Here is an 18,499-nt window from a genome sequence, read left to right as displayed (position 1 = left end):
TTCTGCTTGCGCTCCAGTTATTGCCTTGTGGGGAATGCAGTCCTAAGCCAGTCTACTGCAGATATGGCTCCTTAGCATATTGTTTTGACAGCAGCACAGAAGATATGGGGATTAGGAAGCTGTAAGGGCTTCATGTAATTAGGATAAGGAAGAAGCAGCTGCCACTGAAACAGATGGAAGGAAAAACAGTGGTCTTAGTATCAAGTTTCCTGGCAGAAACAGTTGAATCTGCAAAGTTTAGTCTTGTTAGTACTACTGACTGCTGCAACAAGAGAAGGTATTTCAGAACCCTGCCACTATAGCCAACACTTAAAACAGTAAAGAGCATGTTTTCAGATTATGAAACACCCATGCAAGTCAAAAGAACAGATGTATAATAGAAGGTACAGTTTACTCAGAAGCTGCAGTTCATACTGAGGTCAGTAGTCACCTACATTGTTGCTGGTTCACTTTTTTATTGTGAATGCAATCCAGCCCTTCATTTTAAGAAAAGTATGGCTCATAACTGTTCCAGTGTAATGATTTAGAACATTATTTTATAATCAGACTACGACACATCTTGCCCTCGCCTAATTCTCCTGTTTCCTAGGAAGCTAAAGGAGTACTTTACTTTGGTCTTCACTTATTTTCACTCCTTGCAAAATACGTTCTGCTTCCCTAAAGCTAATAAATTGTGCCAAGTGTTTGTACAATTCGAGAATAGCGTGTATCCCAAGCCTGGATTTAACATCATTTTTCTTCTGCGTGTGTGAAAGGCCTGTGTATCCCCCTCAGAAATCCATTCTGGAGAAAGAAGCCAAACAGCAAAAGCACTTTCTTAAAATAACATCAGTAAGACCCAGCTTCATGGAAATTGAGCTTCTGATTCTGAGAAACCATCAAAATATTTACAACACTTTTGTCAGATACAGAAAAAAGAAAAAGGTTTAGCAAAGGATGAAGTCTGAACCTGTAAGCATTAAACTGGCACTAAGCACAGAAGACTGAAAACTGTTAAAGCAGTTAATACTGAACTGCTTGTGTTTTGTGTATTTAATGACATCCCAAGCTATTTTGAATATTTTGTCAGCAACACTGCAACAGCTGTAGCACCACTACATGAGCAAAGGGCAATGGAAGGCAACAAAATTTCTTGCAGAGCTATGAATTCTAATATGGCTTCTGGAAGCAACAGAACAACATGCAAAGCATTTAGCAAATGAGAACAATGGCATAATTATGATTTAAAGAAAAAATAAAGTGTTTGCCTCATAGAAAAACTGGACATATAAAATCTTTCACAGCTCTTTTAGCGGACAGCAACGATAAAGACAACAAACAGTGATTTATCTCATGCCCAAAGCAGAATACTAGCACAGGAATAATGCATAGTTCAGAGGAAAAATAATCCTGCACTGTAAGACATGATAGGTGACTACAATTAGGAGATGGACCACTAGAGAAACAAAGAATCTCAAAGGCTACATTGCAGCAGAGGAAGTAAGACTTAACTGTGCAAAACTTAAGAAGTGAAAATTTGCAATGAAGGCAAGAAGAGAGGGAACAGTGTACAATGGCAAAGCTCAAGGGCTCAAAAGACTAAGAACTGACAGCAAGAGACAAAGATTATGGAGACAAAAATACCCCTGCAGAAAATAACAAGCTGGACAACCCCCAATTAAGTGACACAAATATAAGAATATCTAAAAAGTTTCTTTTGAATAGTTAGGACAGATGATGACAACCTACTCCAAAATCACACACACTAATACTAGACAGAGTGTGCATGGAAGAGGGTGGTAGTAATAGACATTTGCTAAGTTATTATAGGACTTCTATTCCCTCATGGTTCAGATGGTCTTGTTATCTCATTAAGTAAAGGAACCTCAGACTTCATGGAAAAATGAAAACACAGAAAGAAGCATAAGAACACTATCTCTGGTATCGACAAATATGAAAACTGAGTTTCAATTAAAAAATGAAATAAATACAGCAATTACACATTTCAGTGTGATGTCTTACATTTGTGCATATCCTACTGAAGAACGTGTATGTTCAGAGAAGAGTATCTTCTACCTAATCAAGAAATGTGCTTGAGTGTAGAGGGCACTTTTGAAACAGCTGACAGTAAAAGAGAACTAAAATTGGAGTATCTGCATAGATATATAAATATAAATTTCACTATCAAACAATTAATTATTTCTGATCCCAAGATTCCATTGCTTATCAACAGCTCAACTCAGGAGTCTGCAGTGATGCCTCATTTCAGAAATTGCAAGGTTAAAAGGGAATATTTTAAAATGGTAAAACAAAACTCACAATTCCAACTGCCTGAAAAAGTGAACCATCATGTTCCATTTTTCGTTTTCTCTGAGCATTATGCAAAGCTAGCATCTTTGGATTTAGTTCTTCATCCAGTGCAGTAGATCTAAGAAAAATTGATTCAGGCTGTTAAGACGTTTCTACTCTCCTCAAGCCATTCTTCTTTCGTGGACACTTATATATACACATCATCACAGAACTGAATTTATGAACTCTACTACTTTTCGTTCATAAATTGACTCATTTCAACAATCATTGTCTATGAGCATAGCAAATGTTAGCTTTTAATCTTGCTGTGAAGCTCAGAATGAGTTTTAACAAAAATTTTTAAATCTGCAGGAAAAAAAGCATAAAAGTTCAGCAATTTACTTTCGAAAGAAGGGAGAGAAGGGTGAGGGAAAGTCTTTTCTGAACATTTCTATGTACGGATAAATCTTTTATGCATCATAAAGCTGACGTTTGACTTTACGTAGTTTTCTATTGTGGTAAATGTCTACTACGTACACCACAGTCCATCATCATAAAATACGGCTCATTTTGAAAGCAATAAATGTAGCTCAGACTGTAGCTGCCCCTTACTTCTAACAAAGTGGACAAGGAAAGCACCACAAATACTGTGTGGGTGCAACTACCTGTAAATTGCCTACTGCCTTCTTGTCCAAAGGCTGCACGTCAGGTACAAGGCAGATCAAAGTCTGAACACAGTCTGCATACGGTAGCTGCCTGTTACATAAGGCGCTTATGTAAAAGCTACCGTAAAATTAACTTCAGGGAGGTTTACTATAAAAAAAAAAAAAACAGACTTGTTTGAAGTGTCCAATTTAAATGTACCAATTCCTACTCTGAAGCAGAATGCTGAAGACAACATACAACACATGGCAGAATTTATAGGTGTATTTTATCTAGCTCCGTGAACTGACACTAGGGCTTAAGCTGCGCTTTCGAAATACCTTTTATTCAGAGTTACTGTTAGCAAGCTGGGTGCTCCTGGAGAAGGTTTTTCCGTCTGATCCACTGTTCCTTTTCCTGCTCTGATTGGAGAGGCGGTTCGACTCCTGTTCCCACCGTAAGGCGACGCCGGGGCACTACTCGTTTCGCTGCCCACGTGCACAGGAGACGAGGGGACGATTATTGTCTTCACATCGTCCGCACGTTCCGCCGCCGGCTTTATCTCCTCAGCAGGACTTGACGGCGTCTGAGTCTGCTGAAATATGGTAATGGTGGCTGCACTCTGAGAGCTGGAAGAGCTGCTTTCCAGCGGAGAGAGCTGATCAAAGGATCGCAGCTGGAAGTCATCATCCATCGGGATGTAAGGAGCCAACATCTCCAAATCTAAATCGGTTTCCTGGAAAAGACGAGACGTAAAACTTATAAATACGGAAGAAATCCCAGCTAGGACTTCATGGCTTCATCAAGGCTCTTCCTTTTACCAAATCTTTAACTATTTTTTTGCACTTTAATAAAAATGTTACATAAAGAATGAAGGAAGCTCCTAAAGACGTCCTAAGAAAAAGAGAAGCACATTCAGAATAAGTATGGTGATGATGAAGACTTTTAAGTTACTGGACTTTACCTGAGTAGAGAACGGATTTTTTGCTTCTGTATCTATGGCAAAGAGTTTCTCCACTAATTCCAGTTTGAATTCATTCGCCATATCATTATCCACGTCAAAGCAGTAGTCGTTGGGACTACTGGGCTGTGAAGACATTTTGAGCACAGTTTTAGGTTTCCCTCATTACACCGTTTTGCACTGTTATCTATAGATTCTCTGAAATACATTCTAATTTAATTTCAAACTTAGTTGCATGAAATTCAAATGGGAAGGGAAAACACACTTGCCTGTATACATTCAAATTTACCCCACTTGGGAAGCACTTGCCTATCTGGAACCTGGAAGTAGCCCCTACAGTAACTTATTACAACTACTTTGCTGTTTAAGGAAGTTGTGTCTGAATCATTCTTTTCTAAAAAGACCAATCCCAAGCTCTCCTCATTTCTATCAGATGGTATTGCATGTGTTTGCAAGACTCGCTTTAATGAAAAGATATGAAAATATATCTGTTTCCTCAGATCATGGCGTGAGCCTAAGTCACAAGGTAGAAATAATTCCCAATTCCTGTCCTGGCTGCATCCTTAACCAGATTTGCCCCACAAGCCCCAACAGCACATACATTTTAATGACAGCATATCCAAATTACAAAACTAACCTCAGGTGAACTTTGGCTGGTACTTGCATCAGAAGGGCTGGTTGGTTGCTCTTGCACCTGAGGCATGGTAAAAGAAAGTTCGAGTGGCTCTGTGTTTGGCTCCAGCTTTAATACAACTTCTCTATTGAGTGCAGGATCAGCATTGCTACGAAGTGGCTTTGTAGTTTCAGAGGCAGGTAGTGGGGACATTGCCATATTTATATTCTGCAATTTCTCACTGGATGAGGGGAGCATTACATCGTTATACAAAGGAACTTCATCACATTGTTGTTCATCAGACTCTATAAAAATTAAAAGAAACCATCAACCTAAGTAACAGCACTGTGCGTGTCTATGGACCTCAATAAAGTTAAACAGCAGCTGAAATACCACTGGGCAAGTGGTACTGGGAGGTTATTTTTTGAAATCTACTTTAAAATACTAACTTTGCTAATTAGCATGCTTTCCAATTTAAACACAGACCCACCATTACTGCTGAAATCTAGAGAGATAATTGTGTCTCCAGCAGCTGGGGCCAGCACAGTTAAAGCATCTGGTTCCTGTTTAAGTTTTTCAAAGAGGCTGTTGGTATCATCCAGGTCATCTTTACTGAATATTTTGGTCATTTTCATATCAGGAGACTCCACTGGTTTCAGCATACACTCAGTTTGTCCAAGGGAAAAAATTAAGTCCTTCTGAACAATTCCACTGTCAGACAGAGAGGAAGATGACTGTTAAAGAACAGCTAAAAGAAATAAATTTTGGCTTAACAGTTTTGTAAGTTGAAACCCAGTCCCCTTCCCTAAACAAAACAAAAAACCCCACCACACACATCCCACAAAATTACCAGGATAAGGGCTTTAAAAATTCTTTTTTTCTTACTCGTTCTTTCCTCAAAAGTAACAGACAAAGCAAGTACTGACTGTAGGGCCATCAAAAAAAAGTAACAAAAATAAACATGCTTTTCTGAAAGCATTAAGGAAGACAGAAAAAAAAAGGGAAAAAAGGTTAGATATTTCCTAAACTATGTATGTACATGCAATATCTTGACAGATTTATACTGGTACATTCACTAAAGTTTTGAAAAGCTAATTTAGGACTATTATACAATTGCAGAAAAACAGTCAGGAAGTCTGCTTTGAGTTGAAGCTTTCAATTAAAAGAGGAATTCTAAGGAAGAAAAAGATAAATGGGATTATAAAAGGCACCATTACTGCTGCTCTGACTCCATGACTACAAGTTATTGGTGGAATTAACTGCTCAGACAAAGATTAGAGAGTTTTTTGAGCACACAAATGCTCAAATGCTTATAGTGAGACAGTATAGAAGAGGCTGGTCCTACACTCATCACTACATCCAAAATGTGTTTTGTTTTCAAATATAATTTCTTATCCTAGGACTGGCAGTATTCTAAGCAAAAATTCAATTCATTTGTAGGGAACAGTAATATCATAACATTCAACAGGGGATGGCATTCTCAGGAAGATGAAAAAAAAAAGATGTAGTTCCATCAGAACCTGACTTTGTCTTCAGTAAAGATGATGACAAAGAACATCGAAGTCCACTCAACTTACCTCAACACATAGTTTACACACACTATGCACTGTGGCTGAGAATTCTTAGTGTTGTATATAACAGTTGCTTGAGTTTCAACCCAGACATAGCCACCTTGTTTTGCCAGCATTCTGTACTGCCCTGTTGTCACCTGCCCTTTTGTGAACACTAAAAACAGAAAGGACACCAGCTTTAATTACGTGCAGAAAAAAACAAAATTATTTAACGTAAACATCCATTGCAGATTCATATATGCACTTAAAAAAAAAAAAGCTCTTGTTCTGCTGCTGCTTTCTCCCAGTGCTGTCTCTCATCCCCTGTAGTTGGAGGACTTTAAATTCACTTTTCACTTACTGTCATGGTGTGTTTTGGTCAGATGATCAGAATCCAGTGCGTGATAGTACTCATAGATTGAGCGGCCCAGGAGCTCCTCTGGCTCATACCCCATCAACTCTGTAATTCTTTAAAACAAGGGAGAAGATGACTATGTAAAAGCAGACACGGACAAGCACAAATACTAGAGCATGTGGATGCTTGCAGATCTAAAAAATCCCTAAGAGTCACTTCCACGCACACCAGCAGCAACTGCGTTTTACCAGGACCTTTCATTTTGAAATAAATTGCTATTTTTATGCTTCTTTAAAAGAGAAATTTCAGCAGGCATAGGATTCTGCTTCTCACTGAGTATTTATAGTGGGATAGGATTAAGCAAATCCCTGCTTTCTAGACACTTGTAATTTTTTTGCTTCTAGGTGGACCAGCTACTTACAGACCAGCTTAGGCAAATATGAGAATTTAATAAAATAACAACGACACACTTCAACAGTTTTAAACCTGCAACTAAGAGAAATGAGAAATCAGATTTACTCTTCCCCCTGAAACACTGCCTGCTTTTAAGGAAAATGGGATTTCTTCAGTCTCTAGAGGGCAGTGCTAACAAGGGCAGAGCTTGCATTTTGCCCCATTATAGATGCAGAATAAGTACCTTTTATGTGACACCATCAGTCCTAGAAAGGTAATTCCTGCAGAGGAGAGAAATAACCTGCACTAACCTCCTTTTGTATCTAATTGCAGCAACTAACTAGAAGTTCATTTATATTCTAAAGAAAAGGAAATGGGCAGTAACAAATAACACCAAATTAAAACAAATGAAACAAACAAGCCCCAAACAACAAAAAACCTCAGGGCTGATTATTTTCTTCACTCAGGTTTATCAAATTTGTCAAGCTAAGTGTCCAGAGGATAGCAAAATCAGTCTTTTGTGTTTGCTTAACACACCTGATTTGTACCAAAACACAAAAATCTCATTTTTCAACAGCAGATGTATTGCATTAAAAATACAGCTGAACTTTTGGATTTTTTTTTGACTGAAGAAAGCAAACACTGATCTCCTGAGGAAGGGAGAGGGGAAGCAATAGCAGTAAAACACATCTGACAAGTATTACATACACACTCTTTTCAGTCACCAAAATGTCCCATATTTGAGAAACCTAAAACCTTCCTGTTTTTTCAGTGTCTGGAAGAATCTTCTCATTTCAATTTAGTCACTGTCACTGTCGTAAAGACCAGTTTGAACAGACAGTTAACTGCAGGCAAAGGATTTATTCACAGAATGGTTTGGTCTGGAAGGGACCTTAAAAATCACCTTGTTCCAACATCTCTGCCATGGGCAGGACACCTTCCACTAGACTAGGTTGCTCCAAGTCCCATCCAATCTGGCTTTGAATAAACCCTTCATCTTCCTTAGATCTAAAAATATGGCTTTGAAGGTATCCTGATCATTCAGTAAAAAACAAAGTATCCCACCAATGATTCCACTGGGGAGACGAATCAAGTTATCAAGAAAGACTATGTAAATGTACAAGGCAAACATTAGCCAAATTAACTATTTTTTAGAGTATAAATTATATATATTACCTTTCATCACAATAGGAAAATTTCATGTCAAGACTGTGACGACTGAGGAACGTTTTACTGTCCAAGGGGACCTCAATGTTTGATGGGTGAGGAATAGGTTCACAGATCAACACCAGACACGTCATGGGAGGCTTTTTGTAGCCGCAGTGAGTTTGGTTACCACACGTGTCGTACACACGGATGTGTCCAGTGCAGTGCAGCACCTACGGGGAAGTTGTATTTTAAAGAGAGACGAGGTTCTCTCCGCCAGACAACACACTCACATTGCCATTAGCACACCAGAGCAAAGTCCTTCCCTCCCCACCCCTCCATGTGGTAGCAGCCAGAGGAAGGAGCAGTGCTGTGGGATGGATGGAGGGACGGATGGAAGGATGGAGGGATGGCTACAGGAGAGCAGTTGTTCTCCACCCTGTGATGGGCACACAGGCTGTCAGCTCCTTCCCCTCAGTGCTGCGTGAGGCAACACCACAAATTGCTGCATTTCTGTGAACTGCTGCTCTTTGAAAGTTACAGTAATGACACTGATAAGCAACTGCCTCAGCAAAAAGTATCTTGCTGTTTAAATTTGAATGTTACGGTAACAGCAGCAACCTCCATTTTAGATCTTCTGCAGAAGTGATGTTAGGGATCCAATATTTCCTTCAAAAGACAAGAAGTTTTGCATTTTGTGGGGTTTTCTTTTAACCATTCTGAAACAGAAATTGTTCACAGACAGCAGCAAAGAAGTTGTTTGATCCAGAGTAATGAAATTCAAGTTATAAAAGAGAACTGTGAGCCATAATCCACTCGATACAGTAAAAGGTTACTTTTTGTGCAGAGGAGAAAATGCATTCACTGCAGAAAGTTATCAGGCTGGCCTCTTTTTGTTCCAACTGTTACAAAAGGGAGAGCCAGCAGCTTGAAAAGAATGGCATTGAAGTCCTTCAGAGAGACCTCAACTGTCACATTTTCAGTGTCAAATCAAAAGAAATCAGGGATCAGCATAAGTGGTGTCAAGTATTTTTTTTCCCAGAGAAGGCTTTATGCAAACATATTTAGTAATTACAATTGTTTGTAAGTAAATTACCTCTAACTTAAAATGGAAAATTCATTAGAAGAGTCTTGAAAAACTAATTTTAAAACATTGTTTCAGTTACCTCTGTGATGTATTCAGCATTAAAATTCAGCATATTGAAGCACAGTCATTAAATTATAAAGAACTTAGTGAAACTCAAGCTCGTTACATGAAGTAAAAATGTTGAAATACAGCGTTATGACATCTGAAGAGGAAGCTGCCAAATTATGTAAATACTCCGTTGGTTAGTTACCTTCCAGGTAGCAGACTTTATATTCACTGTTCTTCCCCTGCTAGTCAGTGTACACTTCATTCTGAGAAAAAAGCTGCGCTCCGTGTTTTGCTCTTTGCCCTTTTTCACAGGACCTGGCAAAAGCAGACAGCAAACCAGTTCTTAAGCTCTTGGATCGTCATGGTGCAAAAAATCCCCCAGCATGTCAGAGATCTCTCAGTCTAGGAGAGGACTCAAAAAATAAACTAAAAAGATTGATAAGCCTAACAGCATTTTTGATAATAATACTTTTCAGAACAAGTTTTACTATCGTGGAGACAAAAACCTGAAGTTTCATAGAATTAGAGATTGGTTTGGGTTGGAAGAGATCAAAGATCATCTAGTTTCAACATTCATGCCACTAGACCAGGTTGCTCCAAGCCCCATCCAACCTGGCCTTGAACACTTCCAGGGATGGGGCAGCTACAGCTTCTCTGGGCAACCTGTGCCAGGACCTCACCACCCTCATATGGAAGAATTTCTTCCTAATATCCAGTCTAACCCTGCCCTTTGTCAGTTAGAAGCCATTCCTCCTTGTCCTGTCACTCCGTGACCTTGTTCAAAGTCTTTCTCCAGCTCTCTTGGAGCCCCTCTCAGCATGTCCTCATAGGAGAGGCTTTTGCAGCCCAGTTTCAATGTTTTAAGATCAGTATTGTTTTTGTAGCCAACTCCACACTCACAGATTTCAGGAAAAAGGGATGGGGGGGAAAAGACTGACTGAAAATTTAATATTTTTTAATGTTGTGGCAGTGGACAAGAAAAGCACATGCAGAATGAGAAGCCCTGTTGAGTTGGTGTCCATGGAAATGCATCAGGTTCAAACCAAATACCTTTGGGCCTGTAGCTCTCCAGGACTGCAGTAGCTTTAAATTTTTCAATTCAGAATTAACAATTCTGCTGTTTACATGCATCCAAATACTTCCACAGCAATTTACACTCTTGGAGTAAACAGGGACCAAGTTTTTAAACACATTATTATCATTCTTGGGCAGAAAAAAAAAAAATCGAGAAACCCTAATACAAATCAAGGTTAGCAGCAGTAACTTTTTAGCTTTACTTGCTACCAGCAGGCTTTAAGTTAAGATTTTGCTTTTACAGGGGAGATCCTTTCAGAGTCAATTACTAGTTACGCTGTTGTGGGCAAAGAAAATGTAACTGATGGTATCAGCAGAGCTGCAAGCAGCTCACAATGGGTGGGAGAAGGAAATAAAGCACCCAGGAGAAGGAGCAGTGGGAGAGCCAGTTTGCTGAGGCTTGCCAAGGAGCAAGGACCGAATTGTGGCAGAGGGGAAAGTTTACAACTTATGACCTTGCTTCTGGTACAAGTTTATATGGTAATTTGCTCTCATCCTCCACAGATAATAGTAGCTATGAAATTCTTCAGGGTGGCTTGCACTGCAGCTACTAGTATGACAAAATTCATTAGAAAAACATTAAAACCCCAATACCTACATTGTCTATGGCTTCTAGTGGAGGCAAAGACTAACGGGGTCAAGCCCATTTTAGGCCACATCAAAATATCCTCAATAACGGGGCAGGGGAACTAAAGCAGAGTTCACAGAAGCAACTAAAACTTCTTTAATTCAATATGTTTTAAAAGAGTTAAACCAATCTAGAAATCGATAGTTGAAGGTCACACAACATTATTGTTACCAAGCCCTGATGCTTAAGGCTCTGCTTTACAAAGCAACTGTAAAAGATGGAGCAACTTTCTCAAGTCTGATTCAGCACTGGGGATTAGTTTTAAAGATCACCAGCTTTGAAAGTTTAAAAAGCAGCTTCATAAAACGAGAACGCAGTTCTGTTTCTGCCAATCACATTCATATTCACTTACACTCATACAATCCCAAAGGGGAATATTTAATACCCAATTCAAAACCAAAATAATTCCACTGATGTAAGAGCTGCAGTAGAATGCAACCTGGGAATACTAATAAATATAAAAATGTACTACTATTACTGTAATTCAGACTTTTGTCTGCCAACTTCATTTGCAAAACAGCTTTTGTAATAATGCTTTCCAGACATCTTATTCCAGTCTGGCCAATTTAGACATGCTAGAGCTGGGTTTGTATGAAACTCAGCGAGATGACATTTTTTAAGAATAAGCTTTTGCAACAAAACCAGTTTTTTTAAACTGCTTTAGGGAAGTTGTTTCCCCAGCCCTAAGACTGCATTACTGTATTCCAAAAGTGGGGGCTGGGGGGAATCTAATCTAGCCTTAGAAATATATTTCAGTACTAAAGGCAGACAAGTTTACAAAATGCTTACAAAACCGAAGTCAGGGCCCTTAGTGCTATGTTATCTTATCAGGTCTCTTCCACTCAATTAGTAGGATGACAACATAAGACTTCTGATTTACAGTGCTACCTGAAAGCAGAGGTCAGGTTTAGTAAGTCATCACTATCTGGATTCAGAGTCCATATAACCCCTGTTTGATGAAACAGAAATTATAGAGGTTGGATTTTAGACTTCTAACTACTGAGTAAAGCAGAATTGTTTGGAGGCAGATGGGCTGCCAAGTCTTTATAGTCATTATCAGATCTTTAGAAGACATAAAAGCAGTAATTCATGGGCAATTGTTAAATCCAAAAGCATACAGAACATGTGAACACGGTGTTCTGCTCCTTCAGACAGAGAAAAGGAGAGTCAGAAGTCTGTGAAAAGATACCAATTTCATGCACCAACTAAAGGGTGCACAGAAGCATCAATCCCAAAGCTCTTTTTGGGGTTGTTCAAGTCTTCCCCAGTTTGTTTTTTGGTGTCCTAAAATTCAAATACAGTATCTTTTCTTGTGTCTTAAGTATACCACCACACTTTTCTGGAAGAAAGCATTTGCTTTTCAGTTGTCCTGTAAAGGCAAGCCCAGACCAAGACAAATGCACCAACTGAACCTCTCCATGTCCTTCTGCAGTAATTGCTTAAAATCATTCTCATTCAACCTACCCTTAATTTTATTCCTGTAGGCACTTGAATTCTTTCAACCCTCAAGAACTCCATTTCAGTCATTAATTTTGTTAGATTAAAGAGTAATAATGAAGTCTCATTTTTCCTATAATTAGGATATTGCCAAAACATTTTGGTCATTTCTGTTATTAGTATCTCTCAACAAGGTTTACTTTGAGATTTAAGCAGAAAGCACAGTAGTTTGTTCACTCAAAACCATTTTCTGGCAGATATCCAACTGTATTAAAGCCAACAGGAACTAACCATAAGTAAATTAAATTGATTTTTTTCTTTTTTCTCACCATTTCTGTGTGTAAGCATTTCTCTCAGCTCTTCATGGTCACATGGATGAGTGAAATCAAATACACTGTGCCCCGTCAACTCAAACTGCAAGAAATAGGAGGTATATGGGTGTTTAACTTCACATATACAAAAATGGAACAGCTTTTACAGATTTGAAACAGTCTTAGGAAATGTCAGTATTTCACCTGAGTGAGTCCCATGCACTTGTTCACATTTTCAGACATGTAAATCATGTCCCCATCTTCGGACAGAACCATGACAAATCCATCAAGAGCCTTCAAGTAGAAACAGTTCAGTTCCTTCTCCATTTTGGCTTCTGTCTCCAGCTCACCTGCAAGCAGTCACACATTTCTGTTTAAGTAAACACCACCCATTCTTCACTTACCATCAGAAATTACATCTGGCACCACTCTGCAAGAAGCCAATCTTGCAGGACCATTCAAACCCAGTATAATTCATTTAGATAAGTGATCAGTTCTTCAAGCTCCAGTAATGGTATCACAAATCACAGAAAACCAGAGTGAAGTTAACCCTCTGTGCTTTTATGCATCAAGCAATAAACCTTCCACCTTAAGGAGAAAGTCTACATGGCAAAAATATTACCATTTATGTCAAAAAGGCATTATCTCAAAAAGGCACTACAAACTTCACTCATGGGCTTGCTGGGAGAGATTTCAGAGTCTGGCTACTGAACTTACTCCTCTGTACTTTAAAGGTAGATGTGCAAATAACCAGTACAGCACTCACAGCACTGGTTCATAACCTAACTCAGATACTCCTGTAGTTGCATGGGCAGGTGTCACTGCAGAGACAACACATCCTCAGCTAACTCCACCTTCAGTGGGGCACAAATTACAAAAATATTTCTTGCAGTTCATATTAAGGGGATACATCCACAGTCAGCTCAGCCAGCCTTGCACCAACTGCCTACAGCTGAGTAAAGCACAGCTGGAACAAACAAGTGCAGGAAGGAAATTAACTTTGGGAGAAGCGCCAAATGTGACTGAAAACGGCACTACAGCTGTGATGAGCCAACCGGGATCACTAGAACAGGATGGGATTCTGCCCCACCATTCCCTTACCAGCATCCAGCAGCTTCCTCATGCGCAGGTAGCTGATGGTCAGCCTCATGATGGACGCCTTGTCCAGGTGTGCGCTCACGGTGTGGGGCAGAGGCAGCTGGTGGGCGAGTTCATAGAACACTTCGGACTCCTTGCTCCTTCGGCACCGGGCCGCATCCCTTGACTTCTCTTTTCTGCGTTCAGAGCTAATCCTAAACAAACAAACAAACCTGGGGTTAGCATAGGAAGCAAGAGTTCTCTGTGGGAGTTAAATTTGAAACTAAGCTGTCCAATTAAGCAGTTATCGAAGTTGAATAATTTAAAACCTCAGTTTAAAAGGGCAATTGTATCAAGTTCTGCCACGGCTGGGCTCTGCCAGGACTGAATTCAAACCTACAGAGTCTTCCAGCAGGATCAGTTCTTCAAACAGACATGTGCGTACTCAGAACTGTTCCTGCTTATCTCAGACCTTGACTGTTGCCTCTCCAGCCTTCAAATCCTGTTTCCCAGCCCCTCAGGTCCATTCAACATACTACAGAGTAGGTTATTTCCAGCTCATGTACACTCTCCAAGTTCATGCTTTTTTTACCGTCCTTACAAAGCCCACCTCACAAGTCAGATGAACAGGGATACTGATTTAGTATGAGATATCCTGCTTTTCAAGCGATCCAGAAAGTACCTTCCCCAGCTCTTTCCCAACCTAAACTATTCTATGATTCTATGATGATTCTAGGATTCACTCTTTCTCCAGCCCCTTTCATAGTCTCCCCTATACTGGAAAACTCAGAAAATGCCTCATTCTCTTTCCATGGCCTCTGTAGACTTGCCTCCCCCACAACACATGAGGTAAAGAAGAGCTCACTGAGAGCAAGCACCGAAAAAACTCAGACTGTCCATCGGTAACATGGATAATTCCCCCTTTTCCCAGCACCCACATCTCCCTCACGCGTCTGTCACATGAGTTTTGAACTAAACATTTTGAGATTGGAGCTCCAAGTTTTTCTTGTTCATTTTTCTTTTTATACATTTATGTCTTCTGAATGCACCCTATCTCCATTTTGCACACACCTGATTCAAAAGACAACTGCAGTTTACAAATTACTTTTTCAAATTTCAATAGACTTGAAAGCCATGTACTATCACTGCCAAATTCACACAGCTAGGTCTGCAGATCTGTGCTAAAGCACTTTTTAGTTAGCACATATGTTGTGAGAGCACACAAATTATAGAGCAAGGCGATTCATGGGCTAATATCGCCTGGGACATAATGAACCAGGCATAGTATCACAGAGTGGTCTGAGATGGAAGTGACCTTAAAAATCATCTTGTTCCAATCCCCTGCCATGGGCAGGAACACCTTCCATTAGACCAGGACACTCCAAGTGTTACCCAACCTGGCCGTGAACACTTCCAGGGACGGGGCAGCCACAGCTCCCCTGGGCACCCTGTGCGAGGGCCTCACCACCCTCACAGTCAAGATTTTCTTCCTAATATCTAATATAAATCTCCCCTCTTCAATGTAAGTAGTCAAATACATACCCAAAAGAACACGTTTTCAGACCTTTACCCGATGTCCTACCCACAACAGCCAAAAACTTTCTTAGTTTGTGCAGAAACACGGAAGCGACAATACTGTTAAAACAGACGTTGGAAGCACAGAACACAAAAGAATCGTTTTAATTGAAACATGAAAGAAGCTTAATAATCCATGATAAAGACAGAGTAAACCATAAGAATCTCTTCTACAATTACCTTAATTTTTTCCAGCTTCATAAAACTGTACGGCATCCCCACCCATTCCCAATCCCACTGTCCTCTCCTTCTGCCTCCTGCCCCTGCCAGCAGAAGGAAGCACTAGCGGCTTGATTTTCATAGTCATAAGTTTTATAACAGCAAAGAACAGGATGTTTTCTCCTTTAGTGGCAAAATCAGGCCATTAGATTACAGAAATACTATTTTTGTGTAATAAGAAATATTATTAAACATAATAATAACAAAGATCTTTGGAAAACTAACTTATGGGAATTATAGCTGGAAAAAACTCTGGACATACAATAGTTCTGTTGGTTGCTGTGTATATAAGCTCAAGTCCTTCAGAAGGGTAGCTTAAAATATCTGACTGTATTTCCCCATCTTGCAGATTTCTTCACATTCAATTTCCTTGTGACAACAGATGTTCCTGCTCTAGTCATGGATATCTTGGTCTGAGAAGCTTGAGGCTCCTGACATACAGGTATATCCAGAAAGAGCCATTACGAAAAGTCTGACCTTTAACAATACTGAAAAAATATTTTAGCTATTTAACCTCACTGATTAAACATTTCTTACTGAAGCCAGGCCTCAAGTACCTTTTCTCATGATGGAAGACTAAGGGTGGAGGTGAAAAAACATCTGAATTCTCTTTTTCCTCTTTCTTGGACCACAGATTTCACTGTAAACTCAATTTTGTCAAAGGTATTTCAAGTTAACTGTCGTGGTTGAACCCCAGCCCACAACTAAGTACCACAAAGCTGTCTGCTCACTACCTGTCCTGCCCTGGTGGGAGGGGGAGGAGGACTGGAAAAAGGTAAAACCCATGGACTGACATAAGAACAGTTTAATAATTTTAATAAAATAATAATTGTAATGATAAGGGAGACAACAAAAAGAGAGAGAGGAACAAAACCCAAGACAGACAAGTGGTGCACAGTGCAATTGCTCACCACCCACTGAGCGATGTCCAGCCCATCCCAAAGCAGAGGCTGGCGCCTCCCGGCCAACTCTCCCAGTTTATACACTGGGCATGACATTCTGTGGTTTGGAATATCTCTTTGGTCAGCTCAGGTCAACTGTCCTGGCTGTGTCTCCTCCTGGCTCCTTGTGCATCTCTCCTCACTGGCAGAGCATGGGAAACTGGAAAGTCCTTGCTTGACTCAGAGTAAGCACTGCTCAGCAACAACTAGAACATCGGTGTGTTATCAACATTATTCTCATCCAGTGCTCATACACAGCACTGCACCAGCTACTAGGAAGAAAATTAACTCTATCCCAGCTGAAACCATGACAGTAGCCCAAGCAATTCTGCTGCCTTAGACAGATTCACCTTTATACCTCTGATATTTCTTTGTTAGCCACTCATTCGAGATCCCATCACCTGCAGAAAGTTCATCCTACAACAGAAACTCAAGGGAGAATTACTGAAGTAACTGGTTTCTCTTCACTCAGATGCCTGCAGTTTTGTCATGACTTCCTTTTCAGCTGCAGACACTTTTAAGCTAAACCCCCCTCCTTGCTTTGGCAGTGAGTGCACTCCAAGGCCACAGGTTTGTCAGGCTTGTGTGAATCACACAAGGCACGTAGAGAAGGACAACGCAAGAGATGAAAATAGATGGTAACCTCACAAGCTGAGCTTTCAGCCCTTGTATTTTCTTTCTGACAGCCTGATGTTCTTGAAAGTATTTTGGGTAGTTTCTACATTTTTGCAAGGTTTTAGCACAGTTAACAGCAGCCTTCAACAGGAAGAGTTAAAGCTTCTCACAACAGCGGAATCACTAATTACCGACCAAAACGCGGGTTAAATCAAGCTCATAGTGCTTCTGTTAAAAATTAATCCTGGAGTAAGATCCTCAAGTGCCACCGGCTGGAGAGCTGCCTGACTGTGAGAAGGGCAAAATCCAAGGAAAAGGACGATGCTGGTCCCAACCAGCGCTGTCCGAGCGGCAGCGTCTCCTCTCCCTTTTACTACGTGTTTCCTTTCTAGAAAGGCTACTACTATAGATAGATGTTTAAACTGTACAGCACAACAGTTTCCTATTTTTAGCTGCTATTTAAACCAAAGCTGTAACCAATCTGAGTAAAACCCAGCCATTTAAATAGGAAGATTAACTACCAGCTTCAAAGAGCATTTCTTTAATGGATCAAATTAATAGGGAAAAGGTCTTTCACAAATGAGGTTTAATTACCAAATGAAGTCATTGTTGCCTCAACACTGAATGCCACCAAATTAAAAAAAAAAAAAGGAAAAAAAAATCCTTTACTGTTGCAACTACTCTGAGCTTTGTTACTTACAGTTGCATAAAGTAAATGAAAAAACACACTTCAGCATATGTAGCTGCCCAAAAATTTCTGTGTAGCCAATTAAATGATGCTGAATTCCTGTAAAGAAAATGTATTGCCAAAGTGAGCACTTTCTCAACTAGGGGAGAAAAAGGAAGCTCAAGGGAGAGGACTTTACACAGCAAGATGTGAGCTGCCACAAAATCAGTTTAAATAAATCCTATCACTTCTCTTATCAGGTTTTTTCAGAACTGCCCCTGTGTACAATTCATGATCTTCACAACAGAAATACCATTCTGTAGAAATGGAACCAAGTCCACTTAAAACAACCCCCAAGCTTGAGAACTGTATTAGAACCTTCTGGTGTCAGTCTTGCACAGAACGAAAACACCTGAAGAAAATCTCAGCTGAAGAGTGACTGTACATGCAGTGAAAATATCAGAAGCGCCAGTGCTGGACAGGAAATTGCACAAATTTGCAGGTATGATTTGTCCTGCACAATTCCAGTGCCAGACATCCATTTCCATTTTGTATTTCTGCCACCAGAATACAGAAGCAGAGAGCAATCCTAAGCACATTATCCCTATAACTCACAGAAAGCAGTGTTTCACTGACCCCTTTAAACTCAGTACCAGGCACTTTCCATATATAAGAGAAGTTTACATGCAATAGCTGAATAAAATCTGAGTTCCAGAAGTTATTTGAGTTAGAGACTCAGAGCAAAAGGGTATTTCATGACCAGGATTCACTGCTGCTGAACCAAGAGCTCAAGCTGAAGGATATAACCCAGACCTTCACTATGGTGAATAGAAACAAAGTCTTACAGCAAGAATTACCCAAACATCCTTCAGAGCAAAGCACACCAGCAGCA

General features: G+C 40.0%; 1 protein-coding gene across 2 annotated transcripts in view; it reads right to left on the bottom strand.

The window, feature by feature from the left end:
• HIF1A (hypoxia inducible factor 1 alpha subunit) overlaps window positions 1–18,499 on the bottom strand; it is a 34,401-nt gene that overhangs the window by 5,952 nt on the left and 9,950 nt on the right. The window contains exons 2-13 of one of the 2 annotated variants that reach the window (XM_017807587.1): window positions 13,615–13,805; window positions 12,718–12,863; window positions 12,532–12,616; window positions 9,266–9,378; window positions 7,959–8,161; window positions 6,396–6,502; window positions 6,062–6,209; window positions 4,975–5,195; window positions 4,509–4,789; window positions 3,875–3,997; window positions 3,252–3,646; window positions 2,299–2,407 (exon numbers count right to left, since the gene is read on the bottom strand). In XM_017807587.1, the coding sequence (XP_017663076.1) occupies window positions 2,299–2,407; window positions 3,252–3,646; window positions 3,875–3,997; window positions 4,509–4,789; window positions 4,975–5,195; window positions 6,062–6,209; window positions 6,396–6,502; window positions 7,959–8,161; window positions 9,266–9,378; window positions 12,532–12,616; window positions 12,718–12,863; window positions 13,615–13,805 (2,122 nt within the window). The remainder of the gene's footprint in view (window positions 1–2,298; window positions 2,408–3,251; window positions 3,647–3,874; window positions 3,998–4,508; window positions 4,790–4,974; window positions 5,196–6,061; window positions 6,210–6,395; window positions 6,503–7,958; window positions 8,162–9,265; window positions 9,379–12,531; window positions 12,617–12,717; window positions 12,864–13,614; window positions 13,806–18,499) is intronic. The other variant, XR_001873605.1, reaches the window with a different exon arrangement.

This window comes from Lepidothrix coronata, unplaced genomic scaffold (assembly GCF_001604755.1).
Source record: "Lepidothrix coronata isolate B3197 unplaced genomic scaffold, Lepidothrix_coronata-1.0 Scaffold19, whole genome shotgun sequence".
NCBI classification, from domain to species: Eukaryota; Metazoa; Chordata; class Aves; order Passeriformes; family Pipridae; genus Lepidothrix; species Lepidothrix coronata.
This window is presented reverse-complemented; position numbering and strand designations above follow the sequence as displayed.